The sequence below is a fragment of the Lissotriton vulgaris genome, unplaced genomic scaffold, assembly GCF_964263255.1.
Source record: "Lissotriton vulgaris unplaced genomic scaffold, aLisVul1.2 SCAFFOLD_314, whole genome shotgun sequence".
Classification (NCBI taxonomy): Eukaryota; Metazoa; Chordata; class Amphibia; order Caudata; family Salamandridae; genus Lissotriton; species Lissotriton vulgaris.
Genome location: NW_028252733.1, coordinates 1,133 through 25,497, shown reverse-complemented (window position 1 = coordinate 25,497; position 24,365 = coordinate 1,133). Strand labels below are relative to the sequence as shown.

The following is a 24,365-nucleotide window of genomic DNA, read 5'->3' as shown; positions in this document are numbered from 1 at the left end:
ACTTTCTCCACAAAGACCTTGAGTGACAGGGAAGGACGTCTGTTAACCTGGCTACAGAAAATGAAGTCTCGTAAGGAGGTTCTATCATCTGACAGTGAGGATTCTTCCTCAGCTGTGTCTTCCAGAAGATCCAGGAAGAGGGGTAGGTCTTCCCCTTCAACTGAACCCCCTGTTAATGCCTCCCAAAAGACCTCTGATAGGTCTGAAAGGCCAAGTCCCAAGAAATCTCCTCACCGAGGTGTAAAGGAGAGGCCGGGACCAGTTGCTGAGGCGCAAACATCAAAGAAGGTACTTCAGATTCCTTCTGTTGCTTCTCCATCAGCCTAAAAGGAGAAAATTTTCAAGAAACCAGCGTCTGTCTCTCAGGAGGGGAAATCAGATAGAAAAAATTGTCCGTCGACGACGAAGTCTTCAGGTACGTCGACAACGGCGGCATCTAAAGTGCATCTGGTTTCAGTTACAGCTTTGTCGACGGTGGCTGCAGTGTTATCTCCGTCGATGCTTCAGGTTCCGATCCCCTTGACGATGATGATGACATCTTCAATGACGATGACGCTGACAATAGGGTTGACGGCCACGACGTCGTCGAGGACAACGACGACGTCTACGACAGCTGCTATGAAGATGACGACGAGCTCATCAACGGTATCGTTGACGATCAGCCCTTCGCCGACGACGGCCCTTTCTTCGCCGACGGTCCCGTCGACGATTCAAAAAGTCTGGATTTCGATAAGAAGGCAGCTGATCACTCCTGAGATTACTTCTACGCGCAGAGTGACACCCTTGCCACCAACTTTGCTCTTGGAGGAAGAGCTTTCCGAGGAGGCGGATGGTTCTTACGGGGATGCTTATAGCCCACCCCAACTTCAAGTGAAGTATCAGGACTCAGATTCTGACGATTACTATACTGCGGAAGGCCATTATGAACAACAAGATAGACCTCAACATCAGTCTGATCAGGATAAGGTGGCAATTCCTTCCTCTCTTATTACGGATTTGCAAATGATGATACAGGATTACAAGAAAAGGTTTCCGTCTCAAGCTTCTGAGCAACAAATGCAGTCACCTCCTCCATCGATTCCTGCCCCTTCAACTACAGTGATTCCTCAGGTGTCTTGGCCTCCGGTATCGGAGCCTAGAGAAAGCCACCAGGAGATTATTGCTGTTCATGATGATGATTCATCTGACGAGGATCAAGTTGTTCATCAAGTCCCGGATCCTGATAAAGAGTGGGACGACTATGTCATTCCAGATCCGGCCTCACCATTGCCGGATCCTGTTGATTCTCCTCCAGCAGACATCGGAGGTTTCCATAACCTTATGGAGAGAGCGTCCAAGAGGTTTGGCCTTCCTGTTACGACCATACAGTCGGACTGTTTCCTTTATGATTTCAAGGAACCTTACAGGAAGTCCATCCGTTCAATCCCAATCGTGGAGCATGTTTGGTCTGAAGGTACTAAGGTGATGCAAAAGCCGACTACAGTCATCCCTGTTCTTCCGCGGCTGGAGAAGAAATATAAAGCTCCAGAGAACAGTCCCGCTTGCCTGACAGGTCAACTGAAGCCGGACTCAGTTATTTCCCAGGCAGCTCAAAGAAAATTTAAGAATCCATTGGCGCCCCTTACAACACCACCAGATAAGGAGGGTAGACGCCTGGACAATGTGGGTAAACGATTCTCCTCAATGTCTAGCCTTCTAGTTCGAGCGGTGAATGCTCTTGCATTCTTGGGTTGATATGATCGCCAGATGTGGTGCGATTTATCCCCGTTTGTGGATCAACTTCTGGATAGTGCCAAGGTAGAGGTCAAAAAGTTCCTTGTGGAAGGAGAACGGTCTTCTTCGGAAGTAATAGATTGTGCTATGGATATAGCTACCACCGCCTTTCGAGCCTTAGCAGGGTCAGCAGTTTTAAGACGTCAGTGCTGGCTTCGGGCTACCTGGTTTCGCCAGGAAGTTCAGAATAAGATCCTGGATTTACCTTAGGATGGGGATATGCTTTTTGGCAAGCACATAGACGATGCCCTCCAAGACATCATAAAGGACACAGACACGGCAAGGTCCTTGGGGACATTGCAATACCGCAGGGGTGCTGAAGGGAAAGGTTTTACACTTGAATGAACCTGTTGTTCTAAAGTCTTTTTTTCCTCGACCTTCGACTCTGGTGGAAAGATCTCTCCACCCTTTGGATGCCCAAAGATGCCTGATATTTTTATCTCCAACATACAAAGGATTTCAGGAAGACTACGCAACTTTTTGTCGCTTTTAGCGCTCCAAGAAAAGTCTTACCCCTGTCAAAGCAGGGGATATCACGTTGGATTGCCAGCACAATTCATTTCTGTCATCAGGCGGCAGTGAAGCCGCTGAGGGGACGGATCAAAGCTCATTCTACGAGATCAGTGTCATCACCTACGGCTCTGTTCTCTGGTGTCCCTATCAAGAACATTTGTAGGGCAGCTACATGGAGCAGTGCCCATTCATTCACGTAACACTACTGTTTGGACTTCCACAAGGAGTGAGACAGCAGTTGGACAAGCAGTCCTGAGGAATCTATTCCAGGGAGCGGTGAGCTTTCCCTTCTATCCCTCCTTGCTTTATTGCACATTTTGTATCGTATAATATTGCCTATCTATTGTTACAATGTGTTTTGACTATCTATGATAATACTGATACTGTGATGTGCTGATATGCATGTAACAAAATGTGCATTTGTTGCTTACTGCTAGCTACTCTGATACAAAGCAAGGGAATCTATGAAAGTCCACTACTGGGGCAAGAAAACAAGTTACTTACCTGTAACTTTGGTTCCCCAGTATTGGTACTTTCATAGATTCCCATGCGCCCACGCCCCTTCCCTGGGCAAGCTCAGCCTTTAGCAGATGTGATTACTGTTACGCAACGGCTACGAAAATCTAAGGCTCTGAGGCTCTCTCAGGAAGGTTCTATGGGGTGAGGCTACTCTGATTGGTTATTGCAATTTTTGGCTCTCTTTTACAAAAAGAGGTGGATATGCTACAAAATGAGATGAGGCCTAGGCCTGTCTTTCTCTTTTGTACCTACTGCTATGGTATTTTTCTATTTACAGAGGCTCCTATTCCGACGACGGGGGAATGATAGGGAATCTATGAAAGTACCAATACTGGTGAACCAAAGTTACAGGTAAGTAACTTGTTTTCTTTTCAGTAAATCCCCTTTCCCGTGTTCGTGATAATACCAGGTCAGAGGGTTTTAGGACAATTTTAATAAGGCTTATATCTTCATTTGGTTTATTACAATGCTGTGCTTGTCTTGGTTCAATTAGTAGTCTTCGGTTTGTAGCAGTGAAGCACTGCACATTAATGGCCAAAATTAGATTTATTTTTCAATCTTCACAAATGATGTTCACAAACTAGTTTCATCACTAGGCTTAAATAATTAAGTAATACCTTCTGTGGTGGAAACTTCTAGAGGGCACAAAGACTTTTTCCGCCATTGAAGATTGATGTTCCGACTTAGTTGTTATACTGGAAAGCATGTGACTTCAACTTTTCACTGACTAGATTAAAAGACATTAGATTTAACAGTGAAACTTGTGAACATGGCAAAGTATATTGTACAAACGCTATTACTTCATCGTAAAATGTCTTTTATGTCAAACCTACGAGACCGTGCAAGCTGCATTACTGCAAAAGACCATTCTTCCCTTTGTTTACCATTGTTGGCTTATCTCCTATTTTCCTTCTTATTCAGTGGCTTTCCTTGTCATTCTTGTTTGTCCCTCCCCTGAAGCATTTCCTCTTTACTATTTTACCTGGCTGAATTGTATCCTTCCACTGCTCACTTCTGGGAATTACTTTTTTCTTTATTTGGTTACCCATTTCATCAGAGTGCATGTGTTTCCCAGTTATCCCTTGTTTCTCGTCCCCTCATCCCCTGTAAATTAAGTGCTCTGTTTGCTCTCTCCCTTGTGGTTGCTTGTTCTGTCTCCTGTGTACCTCGCTTATCTTGTATTTATCATTTATTTATTGACTTTTACTTAAGTTGACAGCTCTCAGCAGTATAAAATGAACAGAGATTGAGAGTGATGTCAAATTTTTCAGAGGTGTGAGCTGTACATGGAAGGCTTATTTTTTACTTTGTATTTCAAATGTTTGCTTTGGTGTCCCTGGGTTATAAAATATAAGTTTTAACTAACTCCTGCTTTCTATATTTTTTCACCAGAGAAAATCTTGCCAGTGATATGTACCTGATATCGCAAATGGACAGTGATCAGTATGTGCCAATTATGACTGTAGCAAACCTTGACAACGTAAAAAAACTCAGTACAGACATGGACTTAATTGTTGATGTATTGAGAGGTAAGTGATCTGTTGAATTTTGTATTTACCTGTTGTATTATTAACCATCAAAATAGATTGTTTTTTGATGAGCACACAATCACTACTCCTCTTCTGAAAAAAACATTCATAATCCAAGACACTGGTGAAATCATTCTTAGGCCTTGGTTTAAAAAAAATCCAATTCACAAAAAAGGTCTATAGCAGTAGTGGTCTGTAAGAAGTAAACATCAACATATGTTAAACACAGATTTCTCTTTTATACACATTAAAAGATCCCTCCTTAATTTGATTGGCTAAACCACAGACTAAATGGAAAAAAATAACAAGATTGTTTTTATGGATATCCCATACTTACATATGGGCGATAGATTTAAATCCTTTTCTTTGCCACATTTTCTGATAAGGTAACAGTGGTAATATATTGCCTCATAATCAAACATATTTTCTGAAGCTGTGTTGCTAGATAAGTATGACTTTCTACATGTAATGGTGAATAGAGGCACATATGGGAGTATTGTACACCTGGTATTTGTTTTCAGTATTCTTTTCTAAGTGATACATTTTTGCTTTTACTTCTCTTCATATAGCTTGATATACTTCTCTCCATGTGCGCTAATTAGCATCACCACCCTTTCTTAATTATATCAGTAGTTTATTAACTTAATTAAATTTGGCTGCGCATAATCCAGATTTCCATACCATCTAATAATTATATAACATCACTTAGGAAATGTATATCTTTATGAGAGGGCTATATAATGAGATAATTGACATTAATTCAGTAGAGCACACGTTTGACGTAACATGCACTCCGAGGATGCCAAACGAAACATCATTATTTGCATGTGATATGGTTCTCTATTAAGCACCTTTGATAGGCCCTAGAATGAGGTGAACAGTAAGTCCACTTCTAGGGAATTCTTAGACCACAGCTTCGGCATGGACAGGTGATTGGTTGGAAGGTTAAAGTAATTGCTGGAAACATGTATAGGGATCTACCGTGCACTTTAGGTTACACTAGAATGATGGAATACCCTCATGAACAGAAGAATGAGAGAATACACAGGGTATAAAATGAAAACATAAAGAGTTGATTCTACAAATGCGGGCCATGTCTTCTGATGTTTAGCCTTAAAATATGCCTCACAAATGCTTAGCTTCAGTACGAAAGGAATCATTTGGATGTGCCTGGTTTAAAATGGCGATGAGAACAGCTTCCAAGACAGTGGAAGTGCATTGCCTGCATTCCTGTAGCTAGAGGGAGGAAACCAGGACACTGATGTGAGGCGGAAGAGGCCTGGCCACCTTAAAACATTCAATTACACTTTTCATTTAAAAAGGAGAAACTGATTAGTCTACTTGAGCACTGCCATTTGGTGAATAGCAAGGGGAAGAGATTTGGCTGTAGTTTGTTTTTCAAGGTAAGGAAGTTTCTAGGTCAAATATGTCCTTTGTCTGCTCCTGAATACTGCTTCAGGAAGGATGATAACAGCCAGGTGCTGAGATCTCGTACTTCCTTGTGCCCATATTGTGGGTGCCCCAGCTTAGAGACAGTCACGGTGCTTCCTGGTGTAAGACACATTGCTTTGGACAAATGATGGTTCAGAGGGCAGACCGGACAAGATAATAGAAATCTCAGTCTAGCACAGGGCTCATTTGGAGAACAAGCAATGCATGTAGAGGAAAAGGTATGTGATTTGGTGTGCTGATCTCATTTCGACTCCTGGAGTAAAATCATTTAACTGGGCCTGTAAAGGTGTGGTACCTGTGTACTGTGATTGGATAGGCTAAAACTTTCTGCGTTATCAACCCTCGTGTGAACAGCTTTCTTAAGTTATTCCCGATCAGCAGTCTGCAAAACAACACTGTGCAAGGTATACACCACAAACGCCCAATTGAGCTTTATGGAACATACTGCTTTGACTTGTGCGCGAGGCACGTATTGTCAGGGCTGCACTAAACCACTTGCAAGTTGAGAAACCAATTTCAACAGCTTTACAGATTACAACATTTTAATAATGACACCAGCCAGACGTTTTTTTCAACATGGTATGTATGCTTATAAATCAGCCAGTAAATCTTTTTTTAAAAATCTATTAATAATATAACAGATACATGACTATACAAAGTCATTAGGTCCTAATAAATGAATCACCCGTCAGTTTTCTAAGCTAAAGTCAAAGCAGCCTGCATATTAGTAAAACACAGACACATATCTATTTGTAGACTAACTGTAATAAAGCTCCCTCTCACAACACAAAAGAATGTGTGTCTTTATGTTCTTAGAACCAAATAGTCTAACATATTGAAATATGGAAGATAACTTGTATTTGTAAATTTTAATGCCTGAAACTCGAATGTCGGTCTTCACAACCCTCTCTCTTTTACACTACTTAAGGTAAAAATGGGTGAGCCAACATATTAAAAGAGTGAGCCAAACCAGAGCAGAGCCAAACCAAGTGTCTGGCGTGGAACTTAATGCCCGTGCATGAGCCAAGCCCTTAAAATGTTTGCTATGTAACTCATATTACAAACATCTTTAACATGTGGAAGCTTTGACATTACTTCATCGCATTATACCACTGCACTGAGAAGTACTTTTTAAATTTATACTTTTTTAAACATGAATCACTAGTGAACTAATAGGTAAGACAGTTGTGATGTAAACCCTGTAGGTGGTCCAGATTGTTAAACAGCATAATTATAGTCTATTTAATGAAAAACAGTAGGTTTTTGTACAACTGGTATTCTGAGCTCACATATTTGAAAGTGCTTTAATATGTAACAATGAAGAAAAAGGAGTTTTGGTCAAAAAAAATATTTGCCTAAGATCAAAGTAGTCAAGGAGGAAAGCTGTGATTTTACCAGGTCTTACTTTGTAGAAATCAGTCACTAAACCTGTATCTATTTGCCTTTACTTTTTTATGCTAATGATTGATTTTACCGCTTTCTGCATTTTTCTGCTGTCTCTTTTTTAGGGCAGGGTATTGAAACATTATGCGTGAGCACTAGTTACATTGTTTTTGTAAGCACGGGATATTAAGTGATTTGACCAGAATCACAGGATGTTGAGCCAATGGCGAGAATCAACTTGGTTCATCAGCTCAAAAGTCATCAGCTCTGTTCCTTATGCCGCAGAATCCATACAAAGGATTGCTGTAAAAGAATCTGAGTTTGAAAGCGCTTGTTCTTAAGTGCATCTACATAAGAATGCACTTCACACCAGCAGTGGAGCAGACGGCATTGGTAACAGGAGCCTGCTCCCGAAGTCCTATTTTCCCCTTCCAGAGGCCCCCATCAGAAAATTTATGGAAGAGCAGGTGTACTCCTCCTCTAACAACGCGCACCAAGAGAAAGATTCCTTTAGCGCAAATGATTTATAAAACGTGGGAAGTCTTTCTTTTGATGCATGCTCCAGCAGAGGCACTGTGCCTTGTAACAGTAGAGTGCGCGTGCGTACCCTACAGGGTACATAGGTTGTACAGGTGCCACCACCATGGAAACAGCATGTGCATCGGCCCTGCTGGGCAGATATGACCGCACCTTATGAGACTCCTTGCAACAGTTTGCAGAAGACCTCCAGAGAGATCGACAAGATGACTACCTAGAGATTGTAAATGAGGGCATGATGGTCTCCAACCAAGCATTTGTGCTGCTGCCGACTCTTCATTACTGGCAGCCCCACGGGTACTCTTATGGGATTACCTTCAAAAGGCATTCTTGGCCTAATCTAACAGCCCTAAAATAAGAATCCCAGCCACAAATTCTTAATCTTCCCTTCTTGGGTTACCCCTTATTTGGCAGTGGTAATGGTGATGAGATGGCTATGATGTCTGATATGGAGCCTTTTGAGGCGGTAGTACTAGAGAAACCCAAGGAGCCACATATATATACCTCCACGCTTTATTGACAACATTTCTGTTCGCAGAGAGTTGTATTGTATTGTATGGCATATTTGTATGGCGCGAAAACTGTCACCCAAAGGGTATCCTGGCGCTTTGACTTTGACCAGCCATACGCGATGTTATACTGCCTCGATCTTTACGCTATCCTAGGGAAGAGGTATGTTTTTAATCCTTTTTTAAAGGAGGAGAGATCCTCCTTGCTTCTCAAGGTCATGGGTAAGGCATTCCACAATTTAGCTGCGGCGAATCTGAAGGAGCGTCCGCCCATCTGAGTCCTCACAATTCTAGGGATTACCACCAGACAGGCTGATGAAGAGCGAAGGGGTCTGGTAGGAGTATACCAGGAAAACATTTCCTTTAGCGAAGACGGCCCCTGACCATGGAGGGCCCTGAAAACTAGACATAATGCTTTAAAATCAATACGCTGGGCGATTGGCAACCAGTGAAGGTCCATAAGCGCCAAGAAGGAAGAATCAAGGCGCAGTCTAGAAAGAGCCAGCTTAGCAGCCATATTCTGCACTCGCTGCAATTCACCCACTAGGGTAGCTGGCGCACCCAGAAGTAGCGCGTTGCAGTAATCAAGCCTGCTTAAGATACTACGCACTACCTCTGGGCGGGCATGAACCGGGAGCAAAGAGAGAATCTTCCGCAATGTTCGGAGCAGCATCATACACGTGGCCACAGTTTTGTTGACAAACGCGTCTAGATGTAGGTTAGATTCGAACATCACACCTAGATTCCGAGTTGAGTCTGCCGCTAACCCAGTGCCCTGGGAAGAAGGCCAAAAATCCGGTGGCAGAAGCCGGGGGATGCGATTCATTGAACAGTACAGTACCTCAGTTTTTGAGCTGTTAAATTACAGGGAATTTAGACTCAGCCAGTCCGTGGTAGCTGTGATGCAGCGATGGCAAGTCTCCTGCGACACAGCATCCCTACCCTCAAACGAGAAGATAAGTTCTGTAGTAGGGGATCTCTGTTATAGTCATAATCTAGTGAATAGTCTCGCCCATGTGCGTGGACCCCGGAGCAATCAAAAATAATCTCTCAAAGTGTCGAAAAAATGCAGAACTGCACAGACACTTAAGAGAGAATTTAAAGACATATAATGCAGCCTATAAACAGGCTACACTGTCCAGTACTTCAACTAGAAATTCCACCAAAAATCCACAAACCGCAAAGCCTGTCCAGATTTCCCTTGTCTTCAGCAAAAACCCCTCTGGAATGATAGAGAGGAAGACATGGACAGACACTCCCCATAGGCTGCCATTATGTGGCTCAGAACAGGATACTGTGCCTTTAAGAGAACTTTCCAGAACTTCACAGTATCCCAGAATGCCCTGCAGGTCCCTTTTACTTTCAGTTCTTTTTTCCGGCTCCTCCTAGCAGGACCCTGGAGCATTGAGCTCTCCCTTTTTGGGACTTATTTGGTGTTTTTTCACTATTTTTCACAGATTTAGTACTTTATTGTACTGTGGGGCTTTTCTTCTTGGTTTTCTCACTCTGTTTTTTGTCGAATATGCCTGCATTATTCGACAAATGCCCGGAGTGCTCCAGGAAAAAGGCCAGGTCGGACCACCATGAGGTGTGTATCCTCTGCCTTCCAGCTTCCCATGTTCCAGAGGAGTGTGTTATCTGCCAAGGCTTCTCTGGAAGAACTCTGAGGGAAAAGAAGAAGATCAGACTTCAGGGTCTCGAGGAAAGAAGACTGAAGGCACAAGGCGGGTCTGAAGGGGCTTCTGCCCATGCTGAGGCCTCTGGGGGGCTCCCCAGGGGCAGGAAGACCAGCAAACGTCACCATTCTCCGCCTGGGTCCATTGCGCCCACTACGGCGTCGAGAGGAATGACTGCGGTCTGTTCCCCATCGTCGGAGACAAAACGATGTCGACGCTCGGCGTTGAGGGATGTCACAAGACCTTCGAAGTCCCCGGTGACTGTTTCATCGTCGTCGGCGTCGAGCGAACATCGACGAGCCAGGCCGTTTGCCGTCGGCGAAGAGGAGGCGGACGTCTTCTATGAGGCCACCGTCGAGGCACGCGAGGCCGCCGTCGAGGCACGCAAGGCCGGCGTCGAGGCGAAGGGGTTCGACGCCGAGGAAGAGACGCTCGACGTCCAGGGGCCGACGCTCGCCATCTGGTCGCCGTTCTTCAACGGCGAAAAGAGGTGGAAGGAGACCTGACGCCGTGGGAGGTTCGCCTACGTCCCAGGCTGCAAGAGAAGGGGGTTCGCCTCACTCTGTGTATTCCGAGGTGTATACCCCATCCAGGAAGGTGACTCCCCCCTCCTCCGTTACCGAGGGGTCCCCCTCCGAGGATGCCTACTCCGCCTCCATTGCCTCCACCGCAGCCTGGGTCAGGGTTGCCTGAGAAGCCACCTCCAGTTCCACCGAGGTCGACTTCATTACCTAAGTTTCCGTCGCCTCCCAAGGGTACACCTAGACCGAAGGCTCCGTCCAAACCCAAGTCACCCGTTCCGGTGGATCGTCCTCGGAGGTTCCGTTCACGCTCAGGACGGAGAGGTAGATCAAGGAGTCGTCATAGATCCTCCACCAGATCAAGGCGTCGCCATAGGAGGCGGGGGGTCTAGGTCCTGCACGGACTCTTCCAGGACCCATTCCTACTCGCCGACCTTATCGGACTCCTCTGAGACCAGGATTTCTCCAGTGGATGACATTGCCACATTCCAGGAAGTACTCCTGAGGGGGGCTGCGAAGTTGGGTATCACGGTGACGGCTCCAACACCTACGACGTCCGTGATATTCGAGACGCTTCACAGGAAGCACTTGTCTCGTCCTCTTCTGCCTCTGGTACCTGGATTGAAGGAACCTGCGGAGGAGCTGTTCCTCACGCCAGCGGTGGTGAAGGCCGCTCCGTCCCGGCTTCTAAAGAAGTACAGGGCCCCGGATTCGGACCCTACCTTTCTGAGAATGGATCCGGTACCGGATTCAGTGATGGTGACGGCGGCCAGGAAATTGCATTCTACCTCCCCGTCATCCACCGTGCCGCCAGATAAAGAGAGTAGATATATCGACTCGGCGGGAAGGAAAGCGTGTGGGACCACTTCCGCAGCCATGAAGGCTGCCAGCGATCCAGCTCTGCTGGGCCGTTATGACCTGGCGCTGTGGGACTCCCTACAACAGTTCGTGGAACTGCTACAGCGACAAGAGGTAGGACTTCCAGGAGATCCTCAAGGAAGGGATGTTGGTATCTAACCCGGTGATCAGTGCAGCAGCGGACGCCTCCCTGTTGGCCGCACATGGTTACTGCCATGGAATCAATCAGCGGCGGCATGCCTGGCTACGGCTCACGTCACTCAAGCCGGAGGCCCAGCAGCGGGTGGCCAATCTGCCCTTTTCCGGGGAGACCCTATTCGGAAAACACGCAGATGATGAGATGGCCCGCATGAAGGCGGAGGCTGAGACCCTGACGGCTGTGGGCTTGGAGAAGCCCAAAGAAAAGAAATCCTTCAGGCCTTTCCAGAGGCGCTACGGCGCACAAGGAAGAGGACGGGGGCAGTTTTCGGGACAGCAGCAGCAACAACAGCAGCAGTTCCGGAGACCCTTCCAGAAACGTCAGAAGGGTAGAGGGGGACAACAGTCCTCTACCGCGAACAAGGGCTCGGCCGGGTCTCGACCCTGAGCGGTTACTTCCCCTTCATCCGTTACCCGCTCCGGTGGGGGGGAAGCGTTCAATTTTTTCTGGCAGAGTGGAGAAAAATTACTCATGACAAGTGGGTGCTGAATATTGTTTGCAATGGATACAGTCTTTTGGTTCATCAGCCCTCCTCCAGCGATCCCTCTGGTCAGCTCGCAGTATCAACTGCACGAGCTCCAAGCGGAGGCCGATATCCTGTTAAGGAAAAGGGCGATAGAAGACGTACCTCTGTCTCAAAGAGGAAGAGGAAGAGGAAGAGGTCTGTACTCCCGGTTCTTCCTGGTTCGCAAGAAGGACAAGAACGAGTTCAGGCCCATTCTGGACTTGCGACAGGCAAACAAGTGGATTCGCAGAGAAAAGTTTCGCATGCTGTCGTTGCATCAGATTTTTCCTCCGTTGCAACAGGGGGACTGGCTTTGTGCCATAGACCTACAGGATGCGTACTTCCACGTGCCCATCGCGTACAAACACAGGACGTTTCTGCGATTTCAAGTAGGCACCAACCATTATCAATACACAGTGCTGCCATTCGGGCTGAAATCTGCGCCCAGGACATTCTCGAGGTGCATGGCAGTGGTAGTGGCACACCTCAGGAAGAACAAGGTGTTTGTCTACCCGTACCTGGACGATTGGTTGATCAAGGCCTCCTCCTTCTCGGAAGCTCAGGCAGACTTCCAGAAGACGTGCATTCTCTTGAACAAGTTGGGGTTGCACATCAACATGTCCAAGTCTGTCCCGATCCCGATCCCGGTCCAGTGCATTCAATACTTAGGAGCCACCATCAATACTGTAGGAGAGTAGGGTCTGCAATCCTATGATCACCCTAGATTTTTGCTTTTTGCTTCACTGGTTTACGACTTCCCTGGCTGTGGGCCTGCCAATCAGACCCACAGCCTAGCTGTTATCTCACTAAATTGACACGTGTACCTTAGGTGCATTTACCAATTGGTACTGGGCCACCTTATCAGACCCTGTAACTCAGGGCATAGGTGTACCCAGGGCCTACCAGGGGCTGCAGCATGTATTATGCCACCCCTGGCTGGCCATCTAAATCTGACACAACTGGCTGCACGACAGCTGGGGCAAGGTGGTGTAATCACCCTTTGCTTTAGATATAGTATACCTATATCTAACCCTAAAATGGACACATAGATTCCGATCAGTCACTCCTATCAGTCACTCCTATGGCAGGCCTTGACAATCCTGAAGGCAGAGTGCTTGGAATCATGTGAGATGGTGCTCTGGCATGAGCTGAGCCCGTTTGCAGCTTGCGGAACCAAGTCCTAATAGCTGTTCCATGATAACGCGTACCATATACTCTTAAGTGCTTTATAATCCTCGCGGTTATATGCCAACTCTGGTATCGCTTTATCAAAACATGTCGAGTAAGGTGTCATACGAATTGGAATACTAACCCCTCGCCAATTCTGGCGACGGGGTTAGCATTCCACCCTTCTAGAGGGACATGACATGTATGTAACTGTGGACCCCGGTTAAAGTTAACTCAAGCCTCAGCATCACAAAATGGATGCTGCCACCACAGACACAAGTCTGACCTCCTGCTGCTGGGAGTCCTTCCAGCGAGGGAGGCTTGGACAAAGGGTTTCCTGTCAGGGGCGGTGCTAGCACCATCCCAGACAGGGTTTTGTGTATCCTGGGTAGGCAGGGCTTTAGAGGAAGGTGACTGCAAGTGGCACCCCGGTGCTCTCTTTGCATAGGCCGGCTAGAACCAGTTCCAGGGGCACACCAGCCCCTGACCTGGGGAAAGTCCGGCATGGGAGAGGGGTGTAACCACCCCCCTTCCTGGTCCCACCCATGGGCAGGACCTAGTCGCCTGCCAGCCCCTTTCATTAGTATAAAGATAGGAGCGGGCCCCCTTCCAAATTAGATCATCTTTGAATCCTGAAACTACTTTCTACGAAAGGATCTCAAGACTTCTTCCTAAGATTTCTCCCTTGTGACTAAGGAGTAGTCACCCTGCATCTGCAGGCACCACCTAAGAACATTGCGGTTTGCTGCACGTCCTTCCTCTGGAATCCGACCGACCAGCACGACGAGACCCAGCTTCCCTGGCACCTCTGACCTCTACCTACATCATCAGCCCAGCTGAGATCCGTGGGTGTGACGAGACCTCGAGGGACCGGCCATCTTCAGAACTGCACAACGCTTATCCAGCACGACCGCCGAGGGATCCTCGAGTGAGTGCTTTGGGGTTCGAGAAGACCTAACCCGGAGCAGCTCCAGCACCGAAGTCCAGCCCCCCAGCATCCACGAGATCTGCGTGGGGCCCTTCTGCTCTTTGCTGCTCACCGCGTTGTCTGGCTACTTGCCTGCTGGCTTGTGGCCCTCTTGACGACGCACCACGACGACAACACCGCTGGTCTGGTTGCTCCAGACTGGCCCTTGCTCCCCTCCAACAGAGGAGCACCCCGGACCTTCCTGGTCCACTCCAGACGCCATTTTGAGTCCACCGCGTGGGCTTGCATTTGCCAAGACTTGTTGCCCCAATCCTGGGTCCAGCGACGTCGACAGCAGATACCTTTGTGGAACAGCTCGCACCTCCATCCTGGTTGCCGACAACGCCTCCTGGTCCGTGAGACTGCCGAGCCCAGCGTCGCCCACTCACCTGGTCGAGGTGACTCTATCCGGTGCCATCCTGGCGCCCATCTAATCACTGGCTAGTGATTCAGAACTTGGTCCCCTCTGCTTACAGGTATCCTCCATCATCGATCCAGGCTTGGATCCCTCCGAATCTCTTCACTGGTCGCCTGCCAGCAACTTCTTCTTTCAGGCTCTATAGATTGCAACGAGGATTCCCGACGTCTTTTCAGACCTATGCAGCCGCAGCCCCTGGGCTAGGTAACCTGAGCATTTCGGTGCTCCAGCATAGCTTAACTATCCAAAGGTCCCGATCCTTTTTCGTTTCAGCTCTACCTAGTCGGATTCGTCCGATAACACTAACTTTACGAAATCTAGCATCCATAGACTTTGTCCCGCATCCCGCGTGAGAGTGCACACTCTGCACCTGATCCCCCTAGGCCTCCTGCTAGTAATCTGAAGGTTCAGTAGTCCAGTCCTAGCGATCCTAAAGCCTATTAGAGTAGTACTTACCTGCTAGTAATTTCGCATTCCACTTTTAGAGTATATGGTTTTTCGTGCCCCTCGGGCATTTGAGTAATTTGTGCGACTTAAAGTATTTTCTTAAATGCTTTGTATTGTTCTTGGCACCCTGTCCTCATAAAGAGTCCAGGGTTGTTGTGTTCTAAATAAATATCCTTTTATTTTCATAACAACTTGTGTGGTGTCCTTTCACTTGGTGTTCAAGGGGTATATGTGATGGTATAACAGCTGGCTTAACACGCCCTCTAGAGTTTAGCCTAAAGACTGCTCTTGTCCATGCTACTAGGATAGCTGGTGTACGGTTGACTTACAACCAATCATCAATAAGGGTTGTTTGGACTGATACAAAGTGCTCACTAGAATAGTGAACATTATATATCAGGCCAACTTCTCACAAATACGCTGTCAGCAAGCATGTCTCCTTCGGAAGAGCGACGGCGATCGATCCTTCGGAAGGCTCAGGCTCTTATGACCGCTCCATCTACAACAGTGAGGACAGTGTCTTCTCTACTGGGGTCGATGGCCTCTTGTATCTTCCTCACGCCTCATGCACGACTACACATGAGACCTCTGCAGGAGTGCTTGGAGGACCAATGGGACCAGAGGAAAGGATCTTGGGACGACAAGATACGACTGTCTCTGCATGCTCTTCAGTCTCTGAAGTGGTGGTGTTCAGCTGAGAATCTCCTCAGAGGGGTTCCCTTCCACAAGGACATTCCTACTCAGACTATCGTGACGGATGCTTCTCTCCAAGGCTGGGGAGCGCATTCGGGAGACTTACAGATTCAAGGAATGTGGTCTCAGATGGAGTCCACGTATCACATCAATTTCCTGGAACTCAGAGCAGTTCACTTGGCACTGAAGGCCTTTCATCCGTCCTTGCAGACCAACTCTCTGCTTGTACAGACGGACAATACGACCACGATGTATTACCTCAACAAGCAGGGGGGGTCGAGATCGCGCACCCTGTCTCGGGAGGCGCAGACGATCTGGCGCTGGCTTCTGGCCAGAGGATTGACGATAACGGCTACCCATCTACCAGGTGTGCAGAATGTTCAGGCAGTCTCACTGAGCAGACTGATTCAGGAAAACCAAGAATGGGTCATAAACGATGACGTACTAGGAGAAGTCTTAGAAATGTGGGGGACTCCAGACGTAGATCTGTTCACCACTGCCGAAAACAGCAAATGCCGAGACTTCGCCTCCAGGCACTACCAGCAAGGGACGCTGGGGAATGCACTCTGGATCAACTGGTCGAACAGCTTTGTTTACGCTTTTCCGCCCATTCCCCTGATTCCAGCGGTGCTCATCAAGCTGTCCCGGTCCAGGGCACGGATGATCCTGATTGCCCCGGAATGGCCCAGACAGTGGTGATTCACGGACCTTCTACACCGGTCTCTCCTTCCACACATACGGCTCCCGTGCAGGCCGGACCTTCTCACGAAGTTCGGGGGGCAGATGTTGCACCCCAACCTCTCGTCCTTGAGTTTGGTGGCATGGCTCCTGAGATAGGGCAATATGGCCATTTGAATCTGCCCGAAGATTGCATGGACATACTGAAGGAGTCTAAGAGACCTTCCACTCAGACTTCTTATGCTTACAAGTGGAAGAGGTTTTGTATCTGGTGTGTGTCCAGGAACTTTGACCCAACGACGTGCAAGGAAGATGTCATCCTTCCTTACCTTCTGCATTTGGCGCGGTCTGGCCTTAATGTTCATTCCATTAAGGTTCATCTCGCTGCATTGACAGCCTACAGGAAAAGCCCTTCAGACTTCCTTCTTCCAGATCCCTGTGATCAAAGATTTTTTGGAAGGCTTGAAGAAAGTGTTCCCTACTGTCAGGCTTCCTTCGCCTTCATGGGAATTGAATGTGGTGCTGTCCAGTTTGATGAAGGAGCCTTTTGAACCCATTCATAAGGCTTCGTTGCAGCACCTGTCCTGGAAGGCGGCGTTCCTCGTGGCCATTACATCGGCCCGCAGGGTGAGTGAAATTCAGGCGTTGTGTTGTAATGAACCTTATACTGTATTTCATGCTGCTAAGGTTGTTATGCGTACTCACCCTAAATTTCTTCCCAAGGTTATTTCAGATTTTCATGTCAACCAGACTAGAACTTTGCCTACGTTTTTTCAGAACCCTTCATCTCCAGCGGAAAGGTCTTTACATTCCCTGGATGTTAGGAGGGTGTTGAAATTTTATCTGGATAAGACCAAAGGTATTCGTAGGTCAGACCAATTGTTTAATAATTATGGATCGGTCAGGACGGGTCTTGCGACCTCAAAGCAGTCGATCTCTAGGTGGATTGTGTCCTGCATACAACTGTGTTACCAGAAAGCTAATAAGACCTTAGGAGGTAAGCCTAAGGCTCATTCCACCAGGGGCAAGGCGGCCACGACAGCCTTGCTCCGTAATGTGCCGATTGCAGAAATTTGCAAGGCCGCCACTTGGAAGTCGGTTCATACCTTTGCTAAGCATTACTGTCTGGACACTGATGCCAGGGCGGATGCTCAGGTTGGACAGGCTTCGCTGCGGAATTTGTTCGCGCAATAGTGGTGTTAATCTCTTTTCTCCACCGCCGCTTTGGTGTGGGGATGGGCTTGCCATTCTATTCACTAGATTATGACTATATACAGAGATCCCCTACTACAGAACGAGTAGTTTCTTTTCTGTAACTACAGTTCTGTAGTAGGGGTATCTGTTATAGTCATAAGCGCCCGCCCTCCTCCCCGGTGGAGAGATATTCATGTAAGGAATGCTACAGGTCTGGCGTGTTACGCCTTCAAAAAGAACTGAAAGTAAAAGGGACCTGCAGGGCATTCTGGGATACTGTGAAGTTCTAGAAAGTTCTCTTAAAGGCACAGTATCCTGTTCTGAGCCACATAATGGCAGCCTATGGGGCTTGTCTGTCCATGTCTTCCTCTCTATCATTCCAGAGGGGTTTTTGCTGAAGACAAGGGAAATCTGGACAGGCTTTGCTGTTTGTGGATTTTTGGTTGAATTTCTAGTTGAAGTACTGGACAGTGTAGCCTGTTTATAGGCTGCATTATATGTCTTTAAATTCTCTCTTAAGTGTCTGTGCAGTTCTGCATTTTTTCGACACTTTAAGAGATTATTTTTGATTGCTCCGGGGTCCACGCACATGGGCGGGACGATTCACTAGATTATGACTATAACAGAGATACCCCTACTACAGAACTGGAGTTACAGAAAAGAAACTACTCCTTGCGTGTCATCGGCATAATTGATGACTGCAATGCCGAAGGACTTAATCAGCCTGACCAGAGGACAGAGGTATAGATTAAATAGAATAGGGCTAATGGCCGACCCTTGGGGTACGCCCTGCCCCACTTTCTTGATGTCAGAACGGTAGGGCGGCAAGGCTACCACCCGGTGTCTGTTACCGAGATAAGATACCAGCCAGGCCCGACACCCCAATCTCCTCTAGTCTCCTGACCAGGATGGCCTGGCTGACTGTATCGAACGCGGCCGACATGTCGAGCAGCACTAGAAAGGCTGCTCGACCAAGGTCGACACACGAACGAAGGTCATCCAAAGCGGTCACCAATGCAGACTCAGTGCCATGGGCTGGTCTGAAGCCGAACTGAGCCTCGTCCAAGCAGATGTTAGTCTCTATAAAGCTGGACAGATGTTTAGTCGCCAGTTTCTCCAAGATCTTAATTGGGAAAGGAAGCAATGAAATAGACCTGTAGTTCGCTGCGCAAGTAGGATCCAATGTATCCTTCAGAAGCGGCGATACCACGGCCAGCTTCCAGCAGTCCGGTACCGGAGCTGTACTGAAGGACTGACAACAGATGGCATGAAGGGGAGGGAAAAGCTCCTCATGGAACAGTTTCCAGTATTTATGTGGTAGCGGGTCAAAGGTAGAGCCCGAAGAGACCCAGTCAGCTGCTGAGCAAAAATCCTCAAAGGACAGGAGGGGGAAGCTGCTCAACCGGGCTTGCCAACCATCCATCTCCAGAGTCCTGAGGGTAGTCACCGGTGCAGAGTTGGGCATAGTTTGGGGATCAGGGGTAACCGGAGTACCAAGGTTGCTCAAGATGAAGCGATCTTGTCCTCAAAAGCCTTTGCCAAGGAATCGCAAAGCGATTGGGAGGCCGAGATGTCATTAGAAGCACAGGCAGGGCGAGAAAGATCCCGGACGATCTTGAACAAGGCCTGAGATTTATTCGCTGCTAGCATTAGCGTCTCCTCAAGGAAACTGGCTTTGGCGCACTTAATCTGTGTTTAGTAAACCGACAATGCCTGTTTAAGAAGAGCCTTATCAGACTCAAGATGTTTCCTCCAGGCACGCTCCGCCCGTTTACACTGGAGCTTCAGCTGGAAAAGCTCCTTGGACAAGGCATGGCATGTTTTGCCCTGTCCCTGATTTTCCGCAAGGGAGCCAATTCGTCCAGTGAGTTAGATTTGCTGGCTGAGGATCTCATAACTCTCCTCCACACTACCTCCCAAGGAAAAACCTTCTGCAAGCAAAATTGGCAGGCTCGACGGTTTCAGGAGCCTTGATCATTGCCTACCAACCTTCGAAGTGGCTCCTGTGCTGCCACTCTTCAGTGAATCAGCAGTTCATACCCCTCAATGGTACCAAGAGCACCACAAACCTTAGCAACAAAGACCATGAATCTCTGCTTCCCCATCTTCCGTTACCCACTTTAGTAGAGGGAAGTATCTCTCATTTTCTGACAGAGTGGCAGTCCATCACGCAAGACGCCTGGGTTCTGAATATTGTATAGAATGGGTATTGTCTCTGGTTTAGCAGCCCTCCGCCAAATATTCCACCAGAACCATACAATCCACTTTTGCAGATACAACAATGAATGAGTTAATAAATGAATGAATCGGTTATTTGATACCGCACACAAATCACCCCCAACAGGGGTATATCAGCACAACGGTTACTGCAGTAGATTGATGTTGAGTTAAAATATTGCTGTTTTTAGTGCTTTCCTAAATGTATTGTAGTAGGGGCTGGATCTGACAAGGAGTTCCAGTTTGTTCCAAAGGGTTGGAGCCAGATAGGAGAAAGTATTGTAGGAGCCACTGACATAGAGACTTGGGGCTCCTGTCCAGCGGGCTTTGTAGATTATACAGCGGATTTTGAACCATATCCTGTTTTTTACTGGCAGCCAGTGGAGATATTTCAGGAGGGGATCAGATGCTGATCTGGGTGATTGATTACAGATCAATCATGCTACTGTGTTTTGGACAACAGTAGACAATAGAGACTCATTTGCTGACTCACAAGAGCCAGTACCAAGGTCTTCCTGGCAGACAATGGAAGAAATGGGAAGACTTTTTCTCGATAGTGCAGCATGTAGAAACATGTGCCCGTTGTAGATTAGACTTGTGCTTTCTTGTTGAGTCCCTGATCTAACTAGTTTCCTAAGCTAGGGATTGGGGCATAGCCTAATTCTGGTGGCCACCAGTCTGGGGTCCACAGGGTTTGGGCTTTCCTGACCAACATAATCTCAGTTTTGTCAGAGTTAAGCTATAGAAAGTTATCTGACATCCATTTTACAATCGCTTTCATGCCCTCCGCGAAGCGACCCTTAACTTTGCCAAAGTCCTTATCAAAAGACCAGACCAGCTGTGTATTGTCTGCGTATGACAGGATCTCAAAGCCATATGTTTTGTTAACTTTAGCGAGAGGAGTCCAATTCAAATTCAAAAATACTTTATTCGGTATTCTTTGATAGAAACAGTTACAATGTCAAATACAGCACATTCAGTAGTTAAAAAACACAGTATACAAAATTACCCTAGATAAAAACAGTAGTGGTGATTTAGTAGCAACATTAACACAAAAGAAAGAGGGAGTCTGGAGTGACCATTAATGGGGCCGATAGAACACCAACATTAAAAATCCAAACATTTTCTGTAGTTCATTGCACATTTCAGGAACCAGGCCACAAAAGTGATAGTCAGGTTTAAGTAATTGCAAATAAAGAGCGGGGCGTACTTGCACAAAGTTTAGCTTTTTAAAAAGAAATTTTAAATAAAAAGTCCTGGGCATTGCATAGTATTTACAAAAGAACATAAAGGGAAGCAAGTGCTGTGGAGACTTATTGTCGCAGCCACAGGGTGCTAGCACCTTCCCTTTATGACTGCCCCTTGGAACTGCCAATAAAAAGTGAAAAAGGTTAAATCTAAACCTGGTTAATAAAAATCGCTTGTATGCTGGCAACGGCCATGATAAATACAGCTCCATATCTAGGGAGGTTTTAAGCATCAACTGAGTCCTCACACTAGGTTTCAGCAATTTTCTCCTCTCTTGCCATTTTTTTTGTTTGTGTGAAGGAGTACTTTACGAGCGTATCATCCATTCTATTAATACCTTCAGGTTTTAAAAACAAGTCCGGTCATCCCAACTCACTAAAACATGTTTTTAAGTATTTGAGCCAGGGAATGTTCGTTATATGGTCTAGGCTCAGGGCCTCTTAAAATACTATGGGTGAGACCTAGGTGCTTATTAAGCCAACATTGCAGCCAAAAAGTAAGGGGACGTAAGGCCAAGATGTAACTTATGAAGGGCATACTGGTTTCTTCATGAACTGACAGGTTTGCAGTCCCCTTTGGGATGCTCAGTAGTTGCTTTAAAAAGTTATTCTTGGTCACCTGAAGACCCTCAAGACCACAATATCCCCATAAGTCACTTCCATAACTTGCTATGGATAAACATTTGTCCCGATAAATTCTTAGCATAGGAGCCACTGGTCGGTTACCCATTTTAGATGCAAATCCAAATAGCGCCGCATTTGCCCTGGTAACCTCGTCCCTTTTTTTGTTTAAGAGTGCAGCCCAGTTAAGCCGGTGATCTAGCAAAACACCCAGATAAGAAAATGTTGTACAGTTTGGCACTCCACTCACCACAAAAGGGTACTGTCTTTTTGCACGCGACCCTACCTGCATCGCGTAAGATTTGGTATTGTTAATGGACAGGTCACGCTTGTCCATAAAACCGTGAAATGCATCAAGTAGGGTTTGAAGCCCCTTTGTGGTTCGTGCCAAGAAGACTGCATCGTCCGCATAAAGCAGGACGGGCAGTCCTCGCCTTCCCACATACGGACAACCGGCCACTGTTTCTAACAAGTAGCCTTCCAGATCATTGATGTATAGGTTAAAAAGGAAGGGGGCTAGTATGCACCCCTGCCTTGCCCCCCTTTCAATGTCAAAATTCCTGGATACCTTAAATGAAAGAGATTTTGTATCTGATGTTCTCACAAGCTCTTTGATCCAACAAGCTGTGAAGAAGCGATTCTTCCAAATATGCTTCATCTGGCCAAATCAGGTTTACAGTTCTCTTCTATAAAAGTTAATTTGGCAGCAATTACTGGCTACAGAAAATGTCCTTCACAAACCTTTTTTCAAAATTCTTTTTATCAAGGACTTCTTAGAGAGTTTAACCCCTTCGAGGCTAATGACGAGCTGGCCTCGTCATGGCGCTTACCTGCCCTGCGCGGATGACAAGGCCAGCTCGTCATGAAACAAAGGAATAAAGCGATTCCCAGCGCAGGACGGGAAAACGCCTAGCAGCCAAGTGGTTAAAAAAGGTTTTCATTACAATACGACGTTCGTCCCCTCCATAGGAGTTGAACATAGTCCTTTCACGCCTCATGCAGGCCTCTTTTGAGCCCATTCATAAATCATATTTGTAACATCTCTCTTGGAAAGCTGCTTTCCTCGTCGCTATCCCGTCAGCACGTCGGGTTAATGAGATTCAGGCATTATGTTCTCACAAACCATACACCGTTCTATAGTAGTAAGATAGTTATGAAGACTCATCCAAAATTCTTACTGAAAGAAATTTCGGAATTTCACATTAATCAGACCATTTCTTTACCTACTTTATTTCAGCACCCATCTACACCAGCTGAACGTAATCGACATACTCTAGCTGTCAGGCAAGTCTTAACATTTTACATTTTATCTGGACAAAACAAAAGAAATCCGGAAATTGATTGTAAATTATGGGCCGGTTCGTACAGGTTAAGACAGGTCAAAACAGTCTATATCCCAATGGATAGTGTCTTGCATTCTGTTATTGCTACAAGAAGGCAAATAAGGTTCTGTCCGGTAGACCTGAAATTCATTCTACTAGAGGGAAGGCAGCTACAGTTCTTTAATGAGGCATAGACGAACCGCCGAGATATGTAAAGCGGCTGTGTGGAGATGTGTTTACACACTTGCCAAACACTATTGTTTGTACTCCGATACTAGAACGGCTGCTCAAGAAGGACAAGCCTCACCTTCACCTGGACTCGTCTTGGTATATGGAAGGATGATCATATCATTTCACTCTAAAATTATACCCCTTATTGAATTTATGAAAAAATGCAATAGGTTGGAATGAACCAAAGCCTTTCACACAGCGAAGAGTTTTGATTTCTCTTTAGTTTTTGATATGCTGGGACCATAGTTCCGTAGGTCATTGGTTTGCCACTGAAACCTTAGTGCTTTCTAAATCCCAAATCAAGAAGTTCTGTATAAACCAAAGGCTGAAGGACATTAGGCTTCCACCAACCTTGTAACACTAAAGCTATAAGCTTTGTGGTCTATACAGTGCTCAATCTTGTTTGGCAACCAATCGGTAACTCGTTATTTTTAAGAAGAGTGATGAAGAAAAAGGCTATTTGATACAAATATAAGCAAACAAATTTATTGGTAGGAGGATTTTCTGTAAATATTTATTTTTTGTGGTAACCAAATTCGGTAAATAATGCAATATGGAGTACAACACAAATATGGTTTTCAGTCTTTTATTGAAATTAAATATCAGTTTTTGTTGTTGGCATACTGAGATTTTTCCTTCCCACTTACAGCTTTGCCCTTGGTGCAAGTGGATGAGAAAGGTGAGAAGGTCAGGCCAAATCAGAATCGCTGTATTGTGATCTTGCGTGAAGTACCTGAAGCTACACCCATTGAAGTAAGTAGTGCATAGTTCTATCTTTTTGTTGGTTTAGAAGGTGCTCATATCAACACACATTTCACCTTGCAATGAATGTTTGAGAGAACTGTGTAAATCAAGTGTGGAGTTGCTCTGTGGTTATATATGTTTAGAAAAAGATTTTGATACTGATTTAAGGTGTTGATGTCAGTAGCAGCATTAATGTTGTTATTGGTACCTCCATTGCATTAGTTTTTTGACTGAACCTGATTTAACTCTCAAAAGGACGTGGGGGTGATGAGGGATGGAGTGAAGTTAGTCGGAGGGGGGGGGGGGGATGAGAGAGAGCCTATATTTCCAGGAACTGAAAGAAATAAAGCAGAATATACAACAGTCTGTTACATTAATACATTTTCCAGCTGAGCACTTTCATGTTTGTTAGCCAACTGGAACATTAAATGCAAGTAGATATAAT

General features: G+C 46.3%; 1 protein-coding gene across 1 annotated transcript in view; it reads left to right on the top strand.

Annotated features, from left to right (window-relative positions):
• The window catches only part of LOC147662045 (uncharacterized), a gene marked incomplete at its 3' end in the record, with an annotated part of 99,151 nt that extends 75,222 nt beyond the window's left edge, over positions 1 to 23,929 (top strand). The window contains exons 5-6 of the mRNA XM_086951153.1: positions 4,198 to 4,334; positions 23,826 to 23,929. Of these exons, the coding sequence (XP_086807279.1) occupies positions 4,198 to 4,334; positions 23,826 to 23,929 (241 nt within the window). The remainder of the gene's footprint in view (positions 1 to 4,197; positions 4,335 to 23,825) is intronic.
• Between the last annotated feature and the right edge of the window lie 436 nt (positions 23,930 to 24,365).